Here is a 19926-nt window from a genome sequence, read left to right as displayed (position 1 = left end):
ATTGGGGTCAAACCATCTATTCATCGCGCAATGACGGCTGTGACGAGGGTTCAGTTAGCAGATCCCTCAACTCACACCCTAAGCTGAGGCCTCCCACTTTACATCATCAACAATAAAAGTGATCTTTTGTCTCCCATAATTACTCTTTTACTTTATTCCCCAGCATGTCAGAATCAGGCCAAGGAGGAGAGGAACTCTTTAAAGGAGCCCCACTTGGAGGCCCAAACGGGCAGGTACACAGAGAAGGCTCAGACAATTGATTAGAAGGTAATCAACATGGTAATTAAAGAAATATTTCCTGAAGCATGGTACACGCACCACTGCTGAGGATACTTAGCGGTAAATAAATAAACCTCTGTTATCTTTTTTTAATTTTAATTTTTATTTATTGAAGTATAGTTGATTTACAATGTTGTGTTAGTTTCTGGTATGCAGCAAAGTGATTCAGTTTATATATATACATATATATGGATATGTGTGTATATATATATATATTCTTTTCCACGATGTAAACTTCTGTTATCTTAAGAGTTATGTGTTTACTTTCATATAGATTAGAAGATATAACTGTATATATAACAAGCAATAAGAGATATAACTATAACATCACACTTGCAATTTTACAGGCATAGCGTAGAACTAGGACAGTCAATTTAAAGAAAAATAATACCATAAGTAAATAACAATGCAGACAGTAAGAAGATATGGCAAAAATGAGATGGTGGTATGTGAATAACCAAAGTCTGGAAAATATTCAAGTAAAGGCCTGTTTAGTAAATAACGAGCCAGTGTCAGCCACCAGCTCTCCCCTGCAAATGCACTCACATCAGGAACATACAGGGAGAGTGACAGATTAAAAAGCGAGAGAGAAAGAAGACATACAGATGGCCAACAGGCACATGAAAGACGCTCAACATTGTTAATCATCAAAGAAATGCAAATTAAAGGCATAATGAGATATTACCTCACACCTTTTAGAATGGCTATCATCAAAAAGACCACAAATAACAAATGTTGGTGAGGATGTGGAGAAAACAGACCCCTTGTGCACTGTTGGTGGGAATGTAAATTGGTGCAGTCACTGTGGAAGACAGTATGGTGGTTTTTCAAAAAACTAAAAATAGAACTACCATGTGATCCAGCAACTCCACTCCTGGGTATAGATCTGAAAATAATGAAAACACTGATTTGAAAAGATACATGCACCCCAATGTTCATAGCAGCATTATTTATAATTGCCAAGGTACGGAAGCAACCTAAGTGTCCATCAACAGACGAATGGATAAAGAAGATGTGATATATATATATACAATGGAATATTACTCAGCCATAAAAAAGAATGAAATGTTTCCATTTGTAACATGGATGGATTTGAAGGGTATTATGCTTAGTGAAATAAGTCAGACAGAGTAAGACAAAAACTGTACAATATCACTTATATGCGGAATCTAAAAAATAAAACAAACTAGTGAATATAACAAAAAGAAACAGACTCATATATATAAAGAACAGACTAGTGGTTATCAGTGGTGAGAGGGGCAAGATAGGGGTAGGGGATTAAGAGGTACAAACTACTATGTATAAAATAAATAAGGTACAGAGATATATTGTACAACAGAGGGAACATAGCCAATATTTTATAATAACTATAAATGGAATATAACCTTTAAAAATTGTGAATCACTACGCTGTACACCTGTACCTTTTAATACTGTACATCGACTATATCTCAGTTTTTATTAAGTAAAAATTTTTTTAAAAAGGAAAAAATGACCACGGCTCCTATTCAGAGTATCACGGTCTAGAGTAAATCCCTTCTTATTTGGCCCAGGGTGGGAACTCGGTGTCTAATTTCCTATCTGCCTCCCTTCCACAAGCCCTAAAGTGAAGCCTGCTGGTTGACCTCCCCGTTCAGCAAGCATAGAGCAAATTAAAGACATTTTCAGACACACAAAGATTCAGAGAGCTTTTCTCCCAGGTACCCCTTTTTAAAATGTTATTTGAAGATATACTCCAGTAAAACAGAGACAAAACCCAAGAAAGAGAGAGCTAATAGATTCGTGAAAAAGTGGAATTAACCCAGGAGTGCAGTGAATAGAAATACCAGAGGTCCATAAAACCATCAGTCAAAATTAGAACAGGAAGTCAGAGGGTTTGGAGAAGAATGAACTTAAGAAGAAAATGGACTTCATTCAGCAAATAATGTAATTAAGAAGCTGGAAGATTTTAATGACCTGATTAAAAAGGCATATGTTTCTTTTCACAAGAAGAGAAGAGAAAAGCAGTTAAAAACTCCGGGAGAACAAAAAGTTGTGTAAGAAAGTCATGGCCCAAACGTGAAGCAAATTAACATATAACATGACTTTGAGTATCTGAAGGAATGTAGAAAAATACATTTGAACTTGGAGCCTGGAGCATTTCTTCTTCAAGAGCATTTAAACCATAAGATTATAGCTCCTTCTGTATAGGTCCCAGGATGCTAGTTAGCTCTGCAGAGAATAATGTTTACATAGTCATAATATTTTTTAAAGACACCTTATTGATTTTTCAATTCTTGAAGCTCAGAGACAGACAACACAAAAAAACAGAACATTTTAGTTATGGGTACAGGACCAGATGAAAATGTAATGGTTTAGCAAGAAGAGGGAGGAGAAGAGTAATCAAGGACGTCTCATCTTACACAGCCAAGAGTCAAGAGATATTGCATAAAATTAAGAACACAAAAAAGAGGAGCTGGAAAATGAGTAGGTATCCAAACTCTGGGGGGAAAGTACCTTTGCTAAACTTCTCGTCCTTCAAAGTAGGACACTGTTAACTCCTCAATAGCCACCTTCCCTCCTTCCTTTAGTCCTAGAACCCCTACATTTCAGCCAGACAAATGGCTACTCAGAGAAAAATTATATCCCTCGGCTTCCCTTGCAGCTACATGTGACCATGTGACCAAATTCAGGCCAACTGGATGTAACAGAAGTGATAGTCCCCTCTACTAGCTGGAATACGGATGGGACTGGCCATCTCTGACCCAAGCCAAGAGTTTTTCCATTAATAATACTAGCTAAGACTTATGTGTAGGCTTTGTGTCAGGCACTTTTCTAAGTGCTTTGAATGTATTAACTCATTTAACCTAATGAGGATGTGTATTTCCTATTGCTGCTGTAAAAATTACAGCAGTGTTGCTCTAGAGCCCACAAGCCACAACTACTGAGCCCACACACCGCAACTACTGAAGCCTGCGCTCCTAGAGCTCATGCTCTGCAACAAGAGAAGCCACTGCAATGAGAAGCCCACACATCGCAATGAAGAGTAGCCCCCGCTCGCTGCAACTAGAGAAAGCCCGCGTGCAGCAGCAAAGACCCGATGCAGCTAAAAACAAATTTTTAAAACATTAAAAAACAAACCAAAAAAAGTATTAAAAAAATTACAGCAGTGATTTAAAACAGAACTCTTATAGCTCTGGAGGTCAGAAGTCTAAAAGCAATGTGTCAATTGGGCTCCTTCCATCTGGAGACTTAGGGAGGAATCCATTTCTTTGCCTTTTCAGCTCCGAGTGGCCACCTGCAATTCCTTGGTTCGTGATCCCTTCATCATATCACTACAGTCTCTTGCTTCCATCATTTCATCTCCTATTACTACTTTGATTTCCTGCCTTCCTCTTAGAAGGACCCTTGTGATTACATTGGGCCAACCCAGGCAACTCAGGATAATATCTCAAGATTGTTAACATAATCTCTTCTGCAAAGCCCTTTTTTGCCATATAAGGTAACACTCACAGCTTCTATGGGTTAGGACGTAGACATCTTTGGGGGAATATTATTCTCCCTACCTTAGACTGGAACTATATTATCCCCATTTATCAGACGAAGAAATTCAAGCACAAAGTTTAGTATGTCCACGGTCACACAGCTCATAAGCAGCAGACCCATGATTTAAACCCAGACAGTCTGGCACCAGAACCTGTGCTCAAAACTGGGATACTGGGCTTCCCTGATGGCACAGTGGTTGGGAGTCCGCCTGCCGATGCAGGGGACACGGGCTCGTGCCCCGGTCCGGGAAGATCCCACATGCCGCGGAGCGGCTGGGCCCGTGGGCCATGGCCGCTGAGCCTGCGCGTCCGGAGCCTGTGCTCCGCAACGGGAGAGGCCACAACAGTGAGAGGCCCGCGCACCGCAAAAACAAACAAACAAACAAAAAAACTGGGATACTTTTCTGTCCTGGCAGAATTCTGGGTTTCTGATGATTGTAGGGTCACCTTGCCGGCCCTGGACAGCCTGCAGAGAAAAGTCAATGTCCATCTTTCTAAGGCACTGTCATTTGGGGAATCTTTGTTATAGTAGCTATATTCTTATACAGGAATCGATAGCTACTCTACATAATTAAAAATAATGATTTTATGTTATTCTGAGTGGTTTGAATATTTTACAAGGAAAACATACTCTTTATTCATTTCAAATGTGTTTCAGTTGGAGGGTATGGCTGCCAATCAGCCCACATCATACCCTCACTCACACCTTTCAGGGACTCCACTGCCTCTGGGATGGAGTCCAAGCTCCTCAGCCTAGACTGAAAGCGAGCCCTTCACCCATCTTTCTGTTTCTCGTTGGTTCTCTTCCTGGGATCACCCTCAGGCCAAACTAGTGTTTACTGTGACCCCAGAACAGACCTTTGGCCATGCCCACCCCTCATGCTGCCCCCTCTGCCTGGAATCCTGCCCTTTTTTCCTCTCTCACTCCTGCCCAGCATGTCTCACTCAAAACCCACCTGTGAACTCCTATTCATCCTTCAAGACCTAGCCCCTAGTTGCCTCTGGAACGTTTTTGCTTATCTCGGTTTTTCTGTGTCATGTTTAAGATTTTCCTCAAATGTCTGGTGATCCAGGTCATAGTTAATTTGCTCCCCGCCCCCAGTCTGCACACACACACACACACACACACACACACACACACTCACTCACTCACACCCCTCCCAGGAAGATCAGGCATCTCCTTCTTTTGCTTCTCCTTGTATGTTCCTGTGTTGAAATAACCACACCAGCACACATTTCCTATGATCATTGTTTATTACTAATATTACTTATTATTTTAGGAATTGGATCTTTTAACAGCCTCCAGCAGCAATACATGACTCAAAATAAAAACAATACCAAATAACGGGATAAGCAAAAGGATATCTGGCAAAGTCCTGATTCTTCCCATGAAGACCCCTCTGATTTTTAAAAATACTAAATTATTTTTAAAATATCATATGAATGAACGTGTGGTTGTCTGTCTTGCTGGTGCCCAGCACTTGCTGCTCTGCACACCTGCCTGTTTGCAGTGAATCCTTACACAACTCTATATGGTAAAAGTTCCTGTTGGTCTCATAACCAGTGAAATGAGGCACAGAGAGGTTGTATTATTTCCTATTGCTGCTGTAACAGATTACCACAAACTTAGTGGCCTAAAACAACACAAATTTTTTTCTCTTATGCTTCTGGAGCTTAGAAGTCCAAAATGAGTCTTATGAGGCTAACGTCAAGGAATTGGAAGGGCTGCGTTCCTTCTGGAGGCTCTAGGAAAGACTCTGTTCCTCGCCTATTCCAGCTTCTAGAGGCGTGTGGACCCTTCCAGCATTGGCATCACTCTAATCTCTGCTTCTGTCATCACTTCTTCTCTTCCTCGCCCTCTTGCCTCCTTCTTATAAGGACCTTGTGATTATATTGGGCCCACCTGCGTAACTCAGGATACTCTCTCCAACTCAAGATCTTTAACTTAGTCCCATCTGCAAAGACTCTTTTGCCTTGTAACTTATTTATAGATTCTAGGGATTAGGACATGGATATCTTTGAGGGCCATGACCCAGCCCACCAGAGAGGTGAAGTGACTAGTCCAAGATCACACAGTAATAAGCGACAGAGCCAGGACTCTAGCCCACGCTAACTCTTTCTGGCTCCAAAGCCTGTGCTCCAAACCTTCTTTCAACACTAGGCTTAACAGGCTGAGGGGTCTGTTTGTTTTTCCTTTGGGTCCACATGCACTATCTGTTTTTGGTCCCAGCCCCATCCTACCCCTGGCCCTGACTCTACAGGCTCCCACTCTAATGCATTTGATACCCACCCCCACCCAGGTTTACATGGGGTCTCCCCAGCCTAACCAGGAGGGACCCCAGCTCTGCAACCTACCTGCCACCAGTGCTTGTTGAGTGGGTGTATGAGTGAGTGAGCAGACAGAAGACTGCTGTCTCCAGCACCTTCCCTCTAGCTCCTGCCTCTGGCTTGAAGATGCTCCCTAGCTTGTGAAGCCACCGAGGATGCCTGACCTCGGGACCTGGGCCCCTCATTCTCCTGGTGGATGTTGGTTCCCTTCCAGCCACTCAAACCCTGAAGGAGGGCCAGCCCTCCCCAAGACAAGGGGCACAAAAGCTGAGTGCCTGGCCTGGAGATGGAGGACATGAGGTCCCTCAGTCCATCCCGTGGGCATGGCACTTTGTCAGGAACTTCCAGAGGCCAGTACTGTTGGGCCCAAGGACCAAAACACCCCAGTTGCCTCAGTGGCTTGCCTGGACTCAGCCCTCAGAATCCCCCTTTCTGGGCTCACAGCCCAGTCACTGCTGGCCCACGCCTCGCCCCACCCCACACTTCTGCTTGTTTTCTGATCTCTGTTCTTCTAAGAAGCACCTCTCTCCTGCCTGGGGTGTTCCCATCCCCATCCTGGGCCTGTAGCAGCGTTAGTAAGTTGAAAACACAATTACATTTTGATTATTCTAGTGCTGGCCAGACAGAGGTTACTGTAAGTCACAATGGAATTGGGAGGGAGGGGGAGGCAGCACCTGGGGCCAGTGCCTGGGCTGACACTTGAAGATGGATGTGACAGGGACCTGTAGCTCAGAGGCTCAGGATTAGATCAACAAGGCTGGAGCTGGCTGGTTCCAGGAAAGAGGTCGTGTGGTCTCGGTTGACCCTCAGCTCAGGCAAAGCAAGGGCTTCAGGCTGGCCCTCCCTGGGAGGAGATGCCAGGCTGAGGGCCCAGCCTGGAGATGGAGGATATGAGGTCACTGGGGTCCCTCTCCTGGGCACAGATGCTTTGCCAGAAGCTCCCAGAGTCCAGTGCTGTTGAGCTCCCAAACCAAACAACTGCAGCTTCTTGTGGGTCTCCAGGAGTATCACTGGCCCCCTGGGGACCCCAGGATTTTCTCTGAGCAGGCATACCAGGGTCTCTACCCCATGTCCGCAGAGGACAAACAACTGGCTTCTCCTACTCTCAGGCCATGGCTAAGAGAGCCAGACTCAGGACCTGGGGACCCAGAGCCTCCTCCCTGGCCAGGGTCTGATAGGGGAGGAAAAAATATCTGGTGCTTCAGGGTACAAGGAATCACTCAGGATCCTTTGTCCTGGGGAGCAGCCATCTCTGGGGCACCAAGGGATGAAAAGAGGGTTTGGCGAGTGGGAATCCTCTTAAGGGGAGACGGGACTGGCTCTGTGACATTGGGCTTTGCGGGGATGGGGGTGGATTCGCCGCCTGACTCCGTCCCCACACAGACAGGTGCACCCCCATTATAATGACTTGGGGGCACCTGGGAAGCCGCTTGATCACTCCAACCCAGGGTGTCTGGGAGGCCTTGAATCATGGCACTCTGAGCTCTGGGCTGGGTTCTAAGCCTGGTCTGTGCTGAGCTCAGCTGGTGCCCGCCACCCACACAGGCACAGAGGGGTCTGTACCTTTCACATCGCCGGCTGCAGCTGTCATTTGACTGTCCGGCGCTATGTGCCTCCCCTCCCCGCGTGTGCCGCGGCCCCCTCCCTAGCCCCTAGCAAACGGTCACAGCTCTAGATGGGGGGTGGTTCACGTGGGGGATTAGATGAGTCATCCCCGTGGGGGCAGACATACTGAGTTCCACGCACGCACGCTCGGTCGCAGAGCCATGGACGCAAAGGCACACCACACTCACATTCCCACAATCACAAGAGAACACACTGGGAGGCCAATGCTAGTCAAAGCCACAATCACACACCCAGGCACACCGAGAGACAGACACCCCCCAACACACACACACACACACAAACACACACACACACACACACACACACACACACACACATCCCTCATAGACACAAACACCAGTACACACAGAGACAAATCAAGACCCATACAGACATATCCCACCCAGGACGCCCCCCAGTCAACAGCCCAGAGCCTGTCCCTACCCACATGCAGGCTCAGAGACACAAACACACACACAGCAACACACTGGATTCCCCAGACACACAGTCACAGCCCTTACTTCTAAATACAGACACTAACTCCATCTCTCTCTTTCTCTCTCTCTTTCTCTCTCTCTCTCTCTCTCTCTCTCTCTCTCTCTCTCTCTCTCTCACACACACACACACACGTCCCCTGATCCATTCCCTTACCTCTGCCAGCACCTAGGGCAGGCAGGACAGAGCGTTGTTACTGCAAGGATGCTCTGACCCATCACTCACTGTGCGGATGCCACCCAGGGACAGGGTTCTGCCCTAGGGCCAGCCTCAGTCCTTCCTCCTGCCCTGGACAGGTGAAGGAGGTCCCTGACCCATCCCCTGGGCTGCCCCAACTTCCCTCCCACACACTCTGTGCCTAACGGTACATCTCTAGCTCCTTTGAAAAAAGGCTTTGGCTGCAACAGGGAAGATGGAAGTTCCATCTCAGGAGTCATCTCCCAGGAGGGAAGGGGTGTGACTCTCCGACGGTCAGAGGGGAGGGTGAATCTGATGTTTTAGGAAGGTCCCGTCCTGAGACAGATAATAGCCAAGGTGATGGCTTGATGCTCAGAAGGTCACCCTTCACCCACTTGTGACTCCTGGAAGGTCCAACCTCCTCACCTTTGCCCCTGTTGTTTTCTTTGCCTTGAATCACTGGCTGCAGGCCTTCCTTCTCATTCTTTAGGTCTCTGGTGTGTTCCTGCTGTAGGAGGCCTGTCCTGATGCCCTGGTTGGATCAATCTGTCCTGTGCCCCCCAGCTCCTGGGCCCCCTGGCAGCTCTCCTCGCTCTATACAGGACTTGCCTGTTTGTGAGCCCACCTGGCTCCAGCCAGCCTCCGTCTGGCGTGGGAGGAAGGTAGACCTGGAGAAGAGTGCAGGTTTGAGTCCCATCTCGGCCTCTGCTGTGTGACCTTGGGCAAGTCTTTGAACCATGTGAGTCCAGGGTCCTTATCTGTGAAATGGGGATGGTAACAGCTGCCTCACTGGGTTGATGTGAAGATTAAATGAGATCATGCACATGGTGGGGACTGTACAAATGGCAGCTGTATTATTCTAGCTCACTGCCTGGCACACAGCTTGGAAAATGTTAGTTGAATTCATCAGCCCTTCTGGCGCCCCCCCCTTCCTGCCCCCACCTACCGTCCCTGTCTTGGGAGGGGGGAAAGTAGGTATGAACAAAAAGGATTGGAGGGCAGATGGAATCGGAGGCTGGGAGAAGGGCGATCAGGGCCTTCTGGCATCGCTGGGAGCTAGCTGCTCCAGCAACAGCCGGAGCCTGGCTGGAGGCGGTGCAGAGACCCACCTGTGCCCTCATCCTCATCAGCTAGGTGAGGCAGCGGGAAGAGGTGGAGCTGGGATCCACCTCTGCACTGTGGCTCTTCAAAGCTGCCCGGGGCCCACCGTCACACAGTAGGTGCGTTCTGAAAGCAGAGTAGCCGGAGGCAGAAACGTTGAATGAATGCGAAAGGTATGAATGAACGGTTGGAAACATGAATGGAGGTGGGATGGACGCTTGAAGTCTGGGGCGAGGAGGAACGAGCATCTCCCTCCCGGTCTCTGGGTTGGGAGACCTGCAGCCAAGACCGGCCCGGGGCTCCCTCCCCTCCCTGCCCCTCCCGCCCCGGCCTCCCCCCTCTCCGCGGCGCGCAGCCTGGCGGAGCCCGCGCCCAGCCACAGCCCGCGTCGGAGCCAGCGCTCGCGCCCAGCCGAGCGAGCCCAGGCAGCGCATCCTTGGGAGGGGGTTGCCCCGGCCCCCTCCCCTCCAACCCCAGCCCCCGGAGATCGGCCTTCGGGGCGGGGAGGCAAAGTCCCGGTGCAAGATCGGGAGACCAGCAGCCGAGGAGGCCGGGGAACCGCAGCCAACAGGTGCGGGGCTTGGGGGACCCCCGGGCTCGGGGTGGGGGGTTTCAGAGGACCCTCGGCGGGAGCCAAGAGTCTCGGGAGATAACCTGGGTGCTTGGAGGCTGGGTCCCCGGCATGCTCTGCCATCCTCCCGGCAGGCAGGCTCCTAAAGAACGCTTCGCGCCCTCGCTCCCCCCACCGCAGCCCCCACAGCCCCAGAGATGCAGGGAGGTCCCGCTGAGGAAGCGGGTCCGCCGGCGCCCGCTGGGGGTGTGAAGGAGACCCCCTCATGCTCCCCGGGGGGTCTCCAGGGATCGGCAACCCTCCTACATACGTCCGGGGTCCTCCCTTCTCAGCCGGGGAAAGGACGGGTCTGAGCGAGCGAGGAGGGGCGGGGTGCGAGGCCGGATTTATGAATGAAGAGGGCGGCCCGCACGCCGGTCCAGCGACCCCTGGCGGCCACCGGGGCGCATCGCGGCCACGGGATTCAAGGGGGGACTAGCGGGGGCTGGGGGCTGACGGGCCCAGCCCCTGTGCCTGGGGCTCTCCCCTCGCTTTCGGAGAGGTTGTCAGTTCCTCCCTGCACCTCTACCCACACTGTGAGTGTGTGTGTGTGTGTGTGTGTGTGCGCGCGCGCGTGTGCGTGCGTGTGTACGTGCGTGTGTGTGTGTGTGTGTGTGTCCCCACCAGGGAGGGTCTGGCGGGTCTTGTGGGTAGGGCGTGGGTCTTTAAAAGCCTCCCTTGACCAGTTTTTCAACCAAAAATTCAGGCCTGCGAACTGACTCAGGAGAGAACATTTAAATCAGGATGGCTTCCCCTCTCCAATCTGTGGTGTTTGGTGGACTCAGACAGACCTGGAATAACAGCTTTGTGACCTTGAGCAAGGGGCTCAACCTCTCTGAGCTTCTACCTCCCCCTCTGCAAAGCAGGGCTCTTAATAGTGGTAACCGGCAATGACCGTGAAGCCGGCTTCCGGTGCCAGTTTCTGGGTAAAGCACTCGGCATTCATTAGAGCTCATTATTCCTCAGCGAGGCCCTGTGAGGCCGGCTCAGTTATTACTCCACGGGATAGATGGGGAAACCAAGGCTGAGAGGGGTGAGGTAAGTTACCCAACTGGTATGAAATTGGGAGGCAAGGCAGATCTGTCTTTCTCCATCGATTTCAGGCTCTCCATAACCCACATGACTGTGAGAATTAAGAGGAAGCTCATCTGCAAGTTGCCTGGCACTCTCCCTAATGTTCCCTTTTCCTTCCTTCAGAAGGTTTCAGGCTGGGACCACAAACACCTGAGTGCAGGACTCTGGGTCCCCTGAGGGAAGTGGGCTAAGGCCTGGCCCAGGGGCGCCCCTCCCTTGGGGGAGCCTGGGATGTCCATCAGCTGTAGTGGCTCCTGAGCTCATGGAGCCCTCGGCCACCCCAGGGCCCCAGATGGGGGTCCCCGCTGACAGCGGGGAACCGTCCCCAGTGCCTCCAGACTACGAAGACGAGTTTCTCCGCTATCTGTGGCGTGACTACCTGTACCCGAAGCAGTACGAGTGGGTCCTCATCGCCGCCTACGTGGCTGTGTTCCTCGTGGCCCTGGTGGGCAACACGCTGGGTAGGTCTCTAGGTCCCTGTGGTGCTTCGGGCTTCCCCTGGGGACTGGGAGGGGTCCTAGGCCTTGCTTCTCTCCCCCTCCCCCAAGTCCCTACTGGGTACTGTGGGGGAAGGGTCTCACTGATGGGACCCAGCTAGACTGGGCGTGGCTCTGCCGCCGGCCTCATCTCATCCTGCTCCCACCCTGCAGTCTGCCTGGCCGTGTGGCGGAACCACCACATGAGGACGGTCACCAACTACTTCATCGTCAACCTGTCCCTGGCCGACGTTCTGGTGACGGCCATCTGCCTGCCGGCTAGCTTGCTGGTAGACATTACTGAATCCTGGCTCTTCGGCCATGCCCTCTGCAAGGTCATCCCCTATCTACAGGTGAGCTTTGCCTGGGTGCCCCTCATGACCCCCCTGTCATACCAAGTACAAAAACCATGGCCTTGCGTAGGTCTCAGTGACCCTCAAACTTGCCTTTTAGACAGGACATGGCTCAGTACCTCGGCAGTGTCATGCTCTGTTGTTAGCAAGGGCAGGCCGTCAGGCACGACACTGAAGGACACAGACACAGACACAGCCCCATATACTCATACAGAGATACCCTCCAGGTCACACTCATAGACATTCACAGAGGCATGTTCGGACACATGTACAGTCACTTCCAGGTACACAGGCACACAGTGCAGGAGAGAGGCGCAAGCCCACCGTGACAGAGAATGGGCCTGTTCCCTGACCCCAAGGGGGCAGCTTTGAGGTGGCGGGCTGGCAAGAGTCTCCTCCCCGGCCCTTCCACTCCTGGCTGGGGCCTTCCCTCTCCCAGTGGTGGGTGTCAGGCTGTCCTGTACGGTTGTTGGGCCGGAAGGAGAGCTGGCCAGAGGGTCGCATCCCTCGACCCTCTCCCTGTACCCCAGAGGGCAGGGGGCACTCCTGGAGCCAGTGCCCCTGCGTCTCTGGCCTAGGTTCATCTCTGCCTCCCAGAATGAGGACTCTTTCCTCACAGCCTGGGGAAGGGATGGGATCCCAGGGCAGAGAGAAATGCCTCTTGGATTTCCCATTATTTGGAGGTTTCCCACTCAACCCATTAACTTTGGCAACCCTGAGAATAAAGACAGGCAGGTGAGGAAATCCACCTTAGGCAAGTTATTTAATCTTTCTTGCTTCAGTTTCCTTACCTGTACCTTGGGGGTAAGAGGACACACCTCAAGGGTTGTTCTGAGGATAACGAGCACAGTGTCCGGCATGTAGTTATTTCCTAAAGTGTAAATTATTATTCATAGTAGGGGAGCACCTACTCTGTGCCAGGTCTCAAGCTGGACATTCTCCATCCATAATTTCATTTATTCTCACAAGAATCCTGCCAGGTGGATGATACATTCCCATTCTGCATACGAGGCTCAGAGGGGGTGAGTGATTTGCCCAAATCTACACAGGCAGTAAGTGGTGGAGTCAGGATTTGCACTGCACCTGGCTGCCTGGTATTTCTGGGCTGTGAGCTCCATCACTCACCCCATGTCTCTGGGTGGCCCCCAAAAGGACTGACATTGTGTCCCCATGGGGCAGGCCGTGTCTGTGTCAGTGGCAGTGCTGACTCTCAGCTTCATCGCCCTGGACCGCTGGTATGCTATCTGCCACCCCCTGCTGTTCAAGAGCACTGCCCGGCGTGCCCGTGGCTCCATCCTGGGCATCTGGGCCGTGTCGCTGGCTGTTATGGTGCCCCAGGCTGCTGTCATGGAATGCAGCAGTGTGCTGCCCGAGCTAGCCAACCGCACCCGGCTCTTCTCTGTCTGTGATGAACGCTGGGCAGGTAACGGCAGGAGCCTTGGGCAGGTGTCCCTGAAGTGGGCACCTCCGGGGCACACCCCCCCAGAGCAGACATCTATCAGGGCACTTTTGGGGTGGGCACCCAGGGGTGGGTATCTCCTGGGAGGATACCCTAGAGCAGGCACCTAGCAGGGATACCTCTGGTGTGGGTACCTTCTCTAGTGTAGACATTGCCAGGGGTCCCTCCAGGATGGAGACCACTGGGCTGGGCAACTCCAGGGTCTCTCTGCCATGGCACCTGCATGGGGCCCAGCTGCTTGCTTTGGCCCTAGTCAGGGCAGGGTGGTATTGCTAAGCAGGGCGGGCTGGGGGTTCCCAGACTGAACCCAACCCGTGCATCTCTTGGCCCTGCAGATGATCTCTATCCCAAGATCTACCACAGTTGCTTCTTCATTGTCACCTACCTGGCCCCGCTAGGCCTCATGGCCATGGCCTATTTCCAGATCTTCCGCAAGCTCTGGGGCCGCCAGGTGAGGCCCACTCTGGTGTCACTGTGTGGGCTGGGAGGGGACGGGGTACTGGTCTGAGGGAGTAGACAGCCCTCTGCCTTCAGAACATGCCATCCTGGCTGCAACCAGAGAGGCAAGGCCTAGGCGTGCGTCAAACTCAAGGCCAAAAGTGCTAGTGCCGGCCCTGGAACCGAATAGTAACTGCCATCCTTCTGATATCAGTAGCTGCCAGTTACTGCACCAGGCTCCCAGCTAGTCTTGCATCCTCTTCACCACCATACGTTATCCCCTTTTTTTTCTTTTTAATAAATTTATTTATTTTATTTTTTTTGGCTGCGTTGGGTCTTTGTTGGTGCACGTGGGCTTTCTCTAGTTGCGGCGAGAGGGGGCTACTCTTCGTTGCGGTGCGCGGGCTTCTCATTGCGGTGGCTTCTCTTGCTGCAGAGCACGGGCTCTAGGCGCGCGGGCTTCAGTAGTTGCAGCACGGGGGCTCAGTAGTTGTGGCTTGAGGGCTCTAGAGCGCAGGCTCAGTAGTTGTGGCACACGGGCTTAGTCGCTCCGTGGCATGTCGGGTCTTCCCGGACCAGGGCTCGAACCCGTGTCTCCTGCATTGGCAGGCGGATTCTAAACCACTGCGCCACCAGGGAAGTCCCTATCCCCACCTTAATATATGAGAAAACTGAGACCCAGAGAGGCAAAGCAACTTCTCCCAAATCCCTCACCAGCGAGTGGACGATCAGGGACTAAAACCCAGGTCTGTGGGGTTCCAATGCTCGGTTCAGTGCCACAACAACAACACCTCCGTGTTGCTGCCCGAATTAGGCACTTTGCTTGCAATGTCTTCACAACTATCTAACCAAAGAAGCAATGTTACCCACTTTACAAATGCTGAGTAAGGGCAACCAATCTGCCATGGCTGATGAGTGGCAGAGCCTTTCTGGTTCCAGGGCCTTCCTTCTTTCCTCTATTACACACTGACCAACAGCAGGGGTTTTTTTTGGAGGGGGGTGGTTTGCCATGGGAGGGAATGCTCAGAGGCCCTTGGCACTAGCGGGGTGAGTCCTGGATCAGCGCCCGGGCAGGGAGAGGAGGCTGGCCGGAACACGAGCAGCCTCGCGCTCCACCAGCGCTCGCCATCTGCTCCTCACAATGCCCCGGTCCACAAGGCAGGAGTCGCTATCCTTATGCAACAGGGAAAGCAAGGCTCAGGAAAGAAAAGTGAGTTTACCAAGGTCACATAGCTCGTGCATGGCTGAGCTGGCCCTAGATCCCAAGTTTCCTGAACTCTAGCCCCATGCCCTTCTGTTGTGGGGTGATTCAGGTGTCCAGTGTGAGAGAGGCTTTGAGAATATCTGTGGCTGCTCCAGGTGCCTAGAACCACCATAGGCCTATCGGCACTGACCTAGGCTGGGACCTATGCTCTGAGGCCCAGGCCATTCCACGCTGTCCACCTGCACGCCCCTTGCTCAGGCCTCCCAGAGTCAGGCACGGACCGGGGGAGGCACTAGTCATCCAACCACCCCTGTCGCCACAGATGGAGGTGGTGATTTAAGGAAGATGGGTGGGTAGCTGGAAGGATGTTCAGGCCCCAGGCTGTGACCTGGGGACTTGTCAAGGGTCCCCTACTTCATCTACAACTAAGGGTGAATAATACCGTCCCAAGAGACATATTGTGGGTGGTCTCACGACGAGCTAATGGAAAACGGAAGTACACTCAAGTCCAGAGTGTTGGTCTTTATCATGAATATTGGGCTCCTTCCTGCTGCAAGGGTTTGTTCCCTTGCCCACCTCCCCCTGCCCCAGGGTCCAGCCCGGAGCAGGCCCAGCGAAGCAGAACGACCCTCCCAAGGAGCTGTACCCACCACTGCTGTCTGTGTGTGCTGGACAGATCCCCGGCACCACGTCGGCCCTGGTGAGGAACTGGAAGAGGCCCTCAGACCAGCTGGAGGACCAGGGGCAGGGCGTGGGCGCAGAGGCCCCGCCTCGGGCCCGTGCCTTCCTGGCCGAGGTAAAGCAAATGCGAGCTCGGAGGAAGACGGCCAAGATGCTGATGGTGGTGCTGCTGGTCTTTGCCCTCTGCTACCTGCCCATCAGTGTCCTCAATGTCCTCAAGAGGTGAGAGCGCGTGGGGAGTGGTTGGGGGTGGGGAGAGGTGGTGGGGTCAGAGGAAGGAGCTCTCTCTGCTTCAGAGAAAGATCTGGCTCCACCACTCATCCACTATGTGACCTTGTGGGAGTAATTTCTCTTCTTTGAGCCTCAATCTCCTCATCTGTAGAATGGGAATAATAACCGGCCTGCCTCCTAGGGCTCTCGTGAAAATTCTCTCGTCTGGCCACTCAATCATCAGGTCGTTAGGGCTGGGAACGGAGTGAACGAGTGCACGGGACAATGTCCTGCATTCGTGGAGGCGACATCTGACGGGAGAGAGAATGGACATGTATTACAATGTCAGCCAGTGATAACTGCTTTGAAGAAAAAATAGGGAAAGGGGATAGAGAATGACAGTGACAGAGGTTGGTGGGGTTAAATATAAATGTTTTTTAGATGTAATGGTTAAAAACAAAAAAGCCTCTCTGAGGAAGTGACATTTGGCAGAGACTTGAAGGAAGGGAGCAACCACACCCACAGGTGTCTGGAAGAATAGCAAGTGAGAGGCCATGGGGTGGGGGTGGGGAGGGGGCAGGGCAAGACCCTGGGCTCTTTGCCATGAGACAGTCTCAGTGTGTTTGTGCTTGGTCACTTCCTGGCTGTGTGATCTTGGACATATCACTTTGCTTCTCTGAACCTCAGTTTCCCTATTTAAAAAATGGATGATGTCTATGACTCATCATGCTGCTACGGGGATGGATAATAAAGTGGACGGGGAGCCCCAGGGGGTCACACGGCTGGTGACTGAGCAGAGGTACCCTGGTCCCTGTTCCTAGGCCCACTCTGGTCATACTTTCTGTGCCCAAGAACCCCAAACTGTGGTCAGGACCCCAGACTCAGAGGCCCAGGAAAGGGCTACCTGGTGGACAGAAGGGGCAGTGGGACTCTTGTACTTTACAGCCATTCATGAGCTATGTGACCTTGGTCAACTCGCCTTCCTTTTCTGAGTTTTCCTGTCTGGTAGATGAGGACAGCGACTCCTGCCCGACATAAACACACACACACACCTATCCCATTTCTGAGTGTCCTGCCCCCTGGTCCTAGGGTGTTTGGGATGTTCCGCCAAGCCAGCGACCGAGAAGCCGTCTACGCCTGCTTCACCTTCTCCCACTGGCTGGTGTACGCCAGCAGCGCCGCCAACCCCATCATCTACAGCTTCCTCAGTGGTGAGTGGGCTGGGGACGCAGAGTAACTGAGGGCGGCAACAGTCCCCAGGACAATGGTCTCCCCATCTTCAACCCAGGCTGAATAAAGCATGCGGGGAAGAATACACCTGCTGCCTCCTGGGGATCATGACCCTGCTCTGGGAACTCCCACTCAGGCGGAAGACTTGTCCCCGCCCAAGAGCCCTGGTCTGAGTGGGAGACAGGCCACACTCCCAATAGTGGCCAAAGAAGGTGACCAGCTCCAGGATCCAGTTTTGCAGATTATGCAGACCACTGAGTGGGTGGGAGCGCAGGGGCTGGGCCAGCTCACCTCCACCCCTGCGTGATGCATGCACAGCAGGACTGCCAATCAGCCAGTCTGGTCAACACAGGCTCCAGATGGAGCCCCTGCCTGAGAAGATGACTGCATAATCGAGGCATCAGGGGGAAGGAAGGGCCACCAGCGAGGCAGCCCAGGGCCAGGAAACAGCTTCCCCATGCCCAGCTAGACACGTGCTGGCAGAGTGGCCCGAATTTGGGTGGGCTACCCCTGAATCCACCTGCCTCCAGCACCAGCCCTCCCACTCTCCCCTCTACAAGTCCAGGCATCCCTGGTCCCCTGCCCCCCCGCCCAGGCCTCCTCTGTCCACTGTCCCATAGCCCCCACCCCCTTCCACTACCTCCCGGTCTCAGGGTGGAAAGGCCCCACCCCGGGCCCCCGCCTGGGCTCAGCAGAGCGTGACTCACCAGACCTGACTCGGACCAGGCCTAGAGAACTGACCAGATGACTGCTCAAGCCTGGACAGACAATCTTTGAGGAAAGGTTGAAAGGTTAAAGAAGGGGCTGGGGTCAATGCTGTAACCCTCACTGAGACTAAAGAATTACTCAACAGAGGCTAGCCGGGTGGTTTCCAGCTCAGAGGGGAGAACAGAAGAGACGAGCAAGCAGCAGAGGACACGTCAGGCAGACTTCCTGACATGCATTTCTGCGTTTGGTCTACATTTACTGAGCGCCTGCTGTGTGCTCGGCCCTCTGCTGGGCACCGGCCACGCTTGCGGGGTGATTGAAACATGGTTGCTCAGTTCCAGCGCAATCTGTTGCCTGGTGTCCTCTGACTGTACAGGTGGCTGTGGTGATCCCTCCTTCCCCGCTGTTCCCTACCCTTTAAGTGAAGGCTTTGGAATTAGAACGGGGCCCACATTCTGGCTGGTGACCTTGGGCAAGCCACTGCACCTCTGTGTGCCTCTGTGGAGTGAGGCTAAAGGACTCCAGGCCTTCAGGGTGCTGGGGTGAGCTGGGCGACAAACTCAGGTGCCCGGCACAGTGCCTTGTGCAAGGGCTGCTGCCGCTGTCATTTTCATCCCCATGGGGCAGAGATGGGGAAAGCCTAGCCACAGATGGTGAGCCGTGAGCCCCTCCACCTACCCGCCAACGAGGGCAGAGGTGACCTAAGCTCCCTGAGCCAGACAAAACGTTTTCAGCCAGGCTCAGAGCCAGAGCGCAGTCAAGGAATCAGATGAAAATTGCATTTCTCCTTGGGAACCTGCTCCAGGGCCTCTGTCCTCACTCTCCCTGGCAGTGACGAGGTCGCCTTGGGGCTCTCTCCTGCCCAGCTCTACCCTTCCCTCCCACCCCGTCACAGGCAGCTTGGCTGGAGCTGCGTGGGTGTCCCTGGGCCCAAGGCCCCTTCCTGCTGCTTCTGTCTCCTTATGGCTGTGTCTTCTGTCTCTCAACCAAGGCAAATTCCGGGAGCAGTTTAAGGCCGCCTTCTCCTGCTGCCTGCCTGGCCTGGGTCCCTGCGGCTCTCTGAAGGCCCCCAGCCCTCGCTCCTCTGCCAGCCACAAGTCCTTGTCCTTGCAGAGCCGGTGCTCTGTCTCCAAAGTCTCGGAGCACGTGGTGCTCACCAGTGTCACCACGGTGCTGCCCTGAGCGAGGGCCATCCTGGTGGCAAAAGGGGGTGCAACCTAACCCCTGCCTGGGCTGCTCCTCTGGCTACTGGGGGAGCTGCCCCCACTCCTCATGGAAAGACTGCTGGTTGCAGTGCGCGACCGGGGCTCCTCGCCTCGTTTTCTGCCTGTTTAACTCTGGGCAGTGTCACTTCCCTTCTCTGAGCTGCGTCCCCTGAGCGGATTGATGTGAGGATTAAGCACGCTCAAGAAAGGAAAGCTCTCTGTAAACTGTAAAGTGTTAAGGACAAGATTAACGTTGTGTTCCTCTCACTTGGCTATACCGCACAGTACCATCCATCACTGTCATCCTTCCAGAGCTTGGCCCTCCTCCCAAAGACCCCTCTCCTACCCAATCATAGGTCTTCCCTGGAGTCTGCTATAAGGGTCCCAGCAGGCATTTCCATCTGGTCCAGGGGCTCTAAAGCCCAGGCTGCACTTGGCAGCGCTCCTTGAGGCCCATGTGAACTAATCTGAGCCCAGCCCCTCCCCAGTGGGAACAGAGCCCCACCCTCACCAGGTGCCAAGTGCACACACCACAGACTGGACCCCGTTGCTTGTGCAGTGATAGAACACTCTCCATGAGGCCATTTGGTATGGAGGCCAGCAGGCTGAAGCAACTGTAATTAAAAGCCTGGCACTGAATGTTCCCTTTCCTTGTCATTGCACAAAATCTGTGCTTCTTAGGTTAGGAGTGAGAAGGTGGGGAGCCTGGGGAAGGAGAGAAGACAGTGCTGGAATGCAGCTATCTGCTGACCCCTCCCACCTCTCGTCCC

The 19926-nt window shown here is 52.9% G+C and overlaps 1 protein-coding gene across 2 annotated transcripts; it reads left to right on the top strand.

Annotated features, from left to right (window-relative positions):
• The first annotated feature begins 11109 nt into the window (after nt 1-11109).
• HCRTR1 (hypocretin receptor 1) lies at nt 11110-19406 on the top strand. Of its 2 annotated transcripts, XM_029230258.1 has the most exons (8): nt 11110-11156; nt 11316-11653; nt 11843-12021; nt 13201-13444; nt 13816-13931; nt 15799-16025; nt 17103-17224; nt 18943-19406. In XM_029230258.1, the coding sequence occupies exons 2-8, from the start codon at nt 11455-11457 to the stop codon at nt 19131-19133; spliced, it is 1278 nt and encodes a 425-aa protein (XP_029086091.1). In that variant the 5' UTR covers nt 11110-11156; nt 11316-11454; the 3' UTR covers nt 19134-19406. The 2 variants fall into 2 exon arrangements, with proteins under 2 accessions (XP_029086091.1, XP_029086090.1); XM_029230257.1 differs by having other exon boundaries at nt 11124-11653.
• Nucleotides 19407-19926: the final 520 nt, after the last annotated feature.

The sequence above is a fragment of the Monodon monoceros genome, unplaced genomic scaffold, assembly GCF_005190385.1.
Source record: "Monodon monoceros isolate NGI ecotype Baffin Bay Population unplaced genomic scaffold, NGI_Narwhal_1 Super_Scaffold_18, whole genome shotgun sequence".
In the NCBI taxonomy this organism is placed as follows: domain Eukaryota; kingdom Metazoa; phylum Chordata; class Mammalia; order Artiodactyla; family Monodontidae; genus Monodon; species Monodon monoceros.
Note: the sequence above shows the minus strand (reverse complement) of the source record. Positions and strands in the feature narration are given on the sequence as shown.

Coding starts and splice junctions, on each gene's coding strand:
- HCRTR1 (XM_029230258.1), top strand. CDS start 11,455: ATGGAGCCCTCGGCCACCCCAGGGCCCCAGATGGGGGTCCCCGCTGAC. Junction 11,654..11,842: donor CCTGGTGGGCAACACGCTGG/GTAGGTCTCTAG, acceptor CCCACCCTGCAG/TCTGCCTGGCCGTGTGGCGG. Junction 16,026..17,102: donor GTCCTCAATGTCCTCAAGAG/GTGAGAGCGCGT, acceptor CCCTGGTCCTAG/GGTGTTTGGGATGTTCCGCC.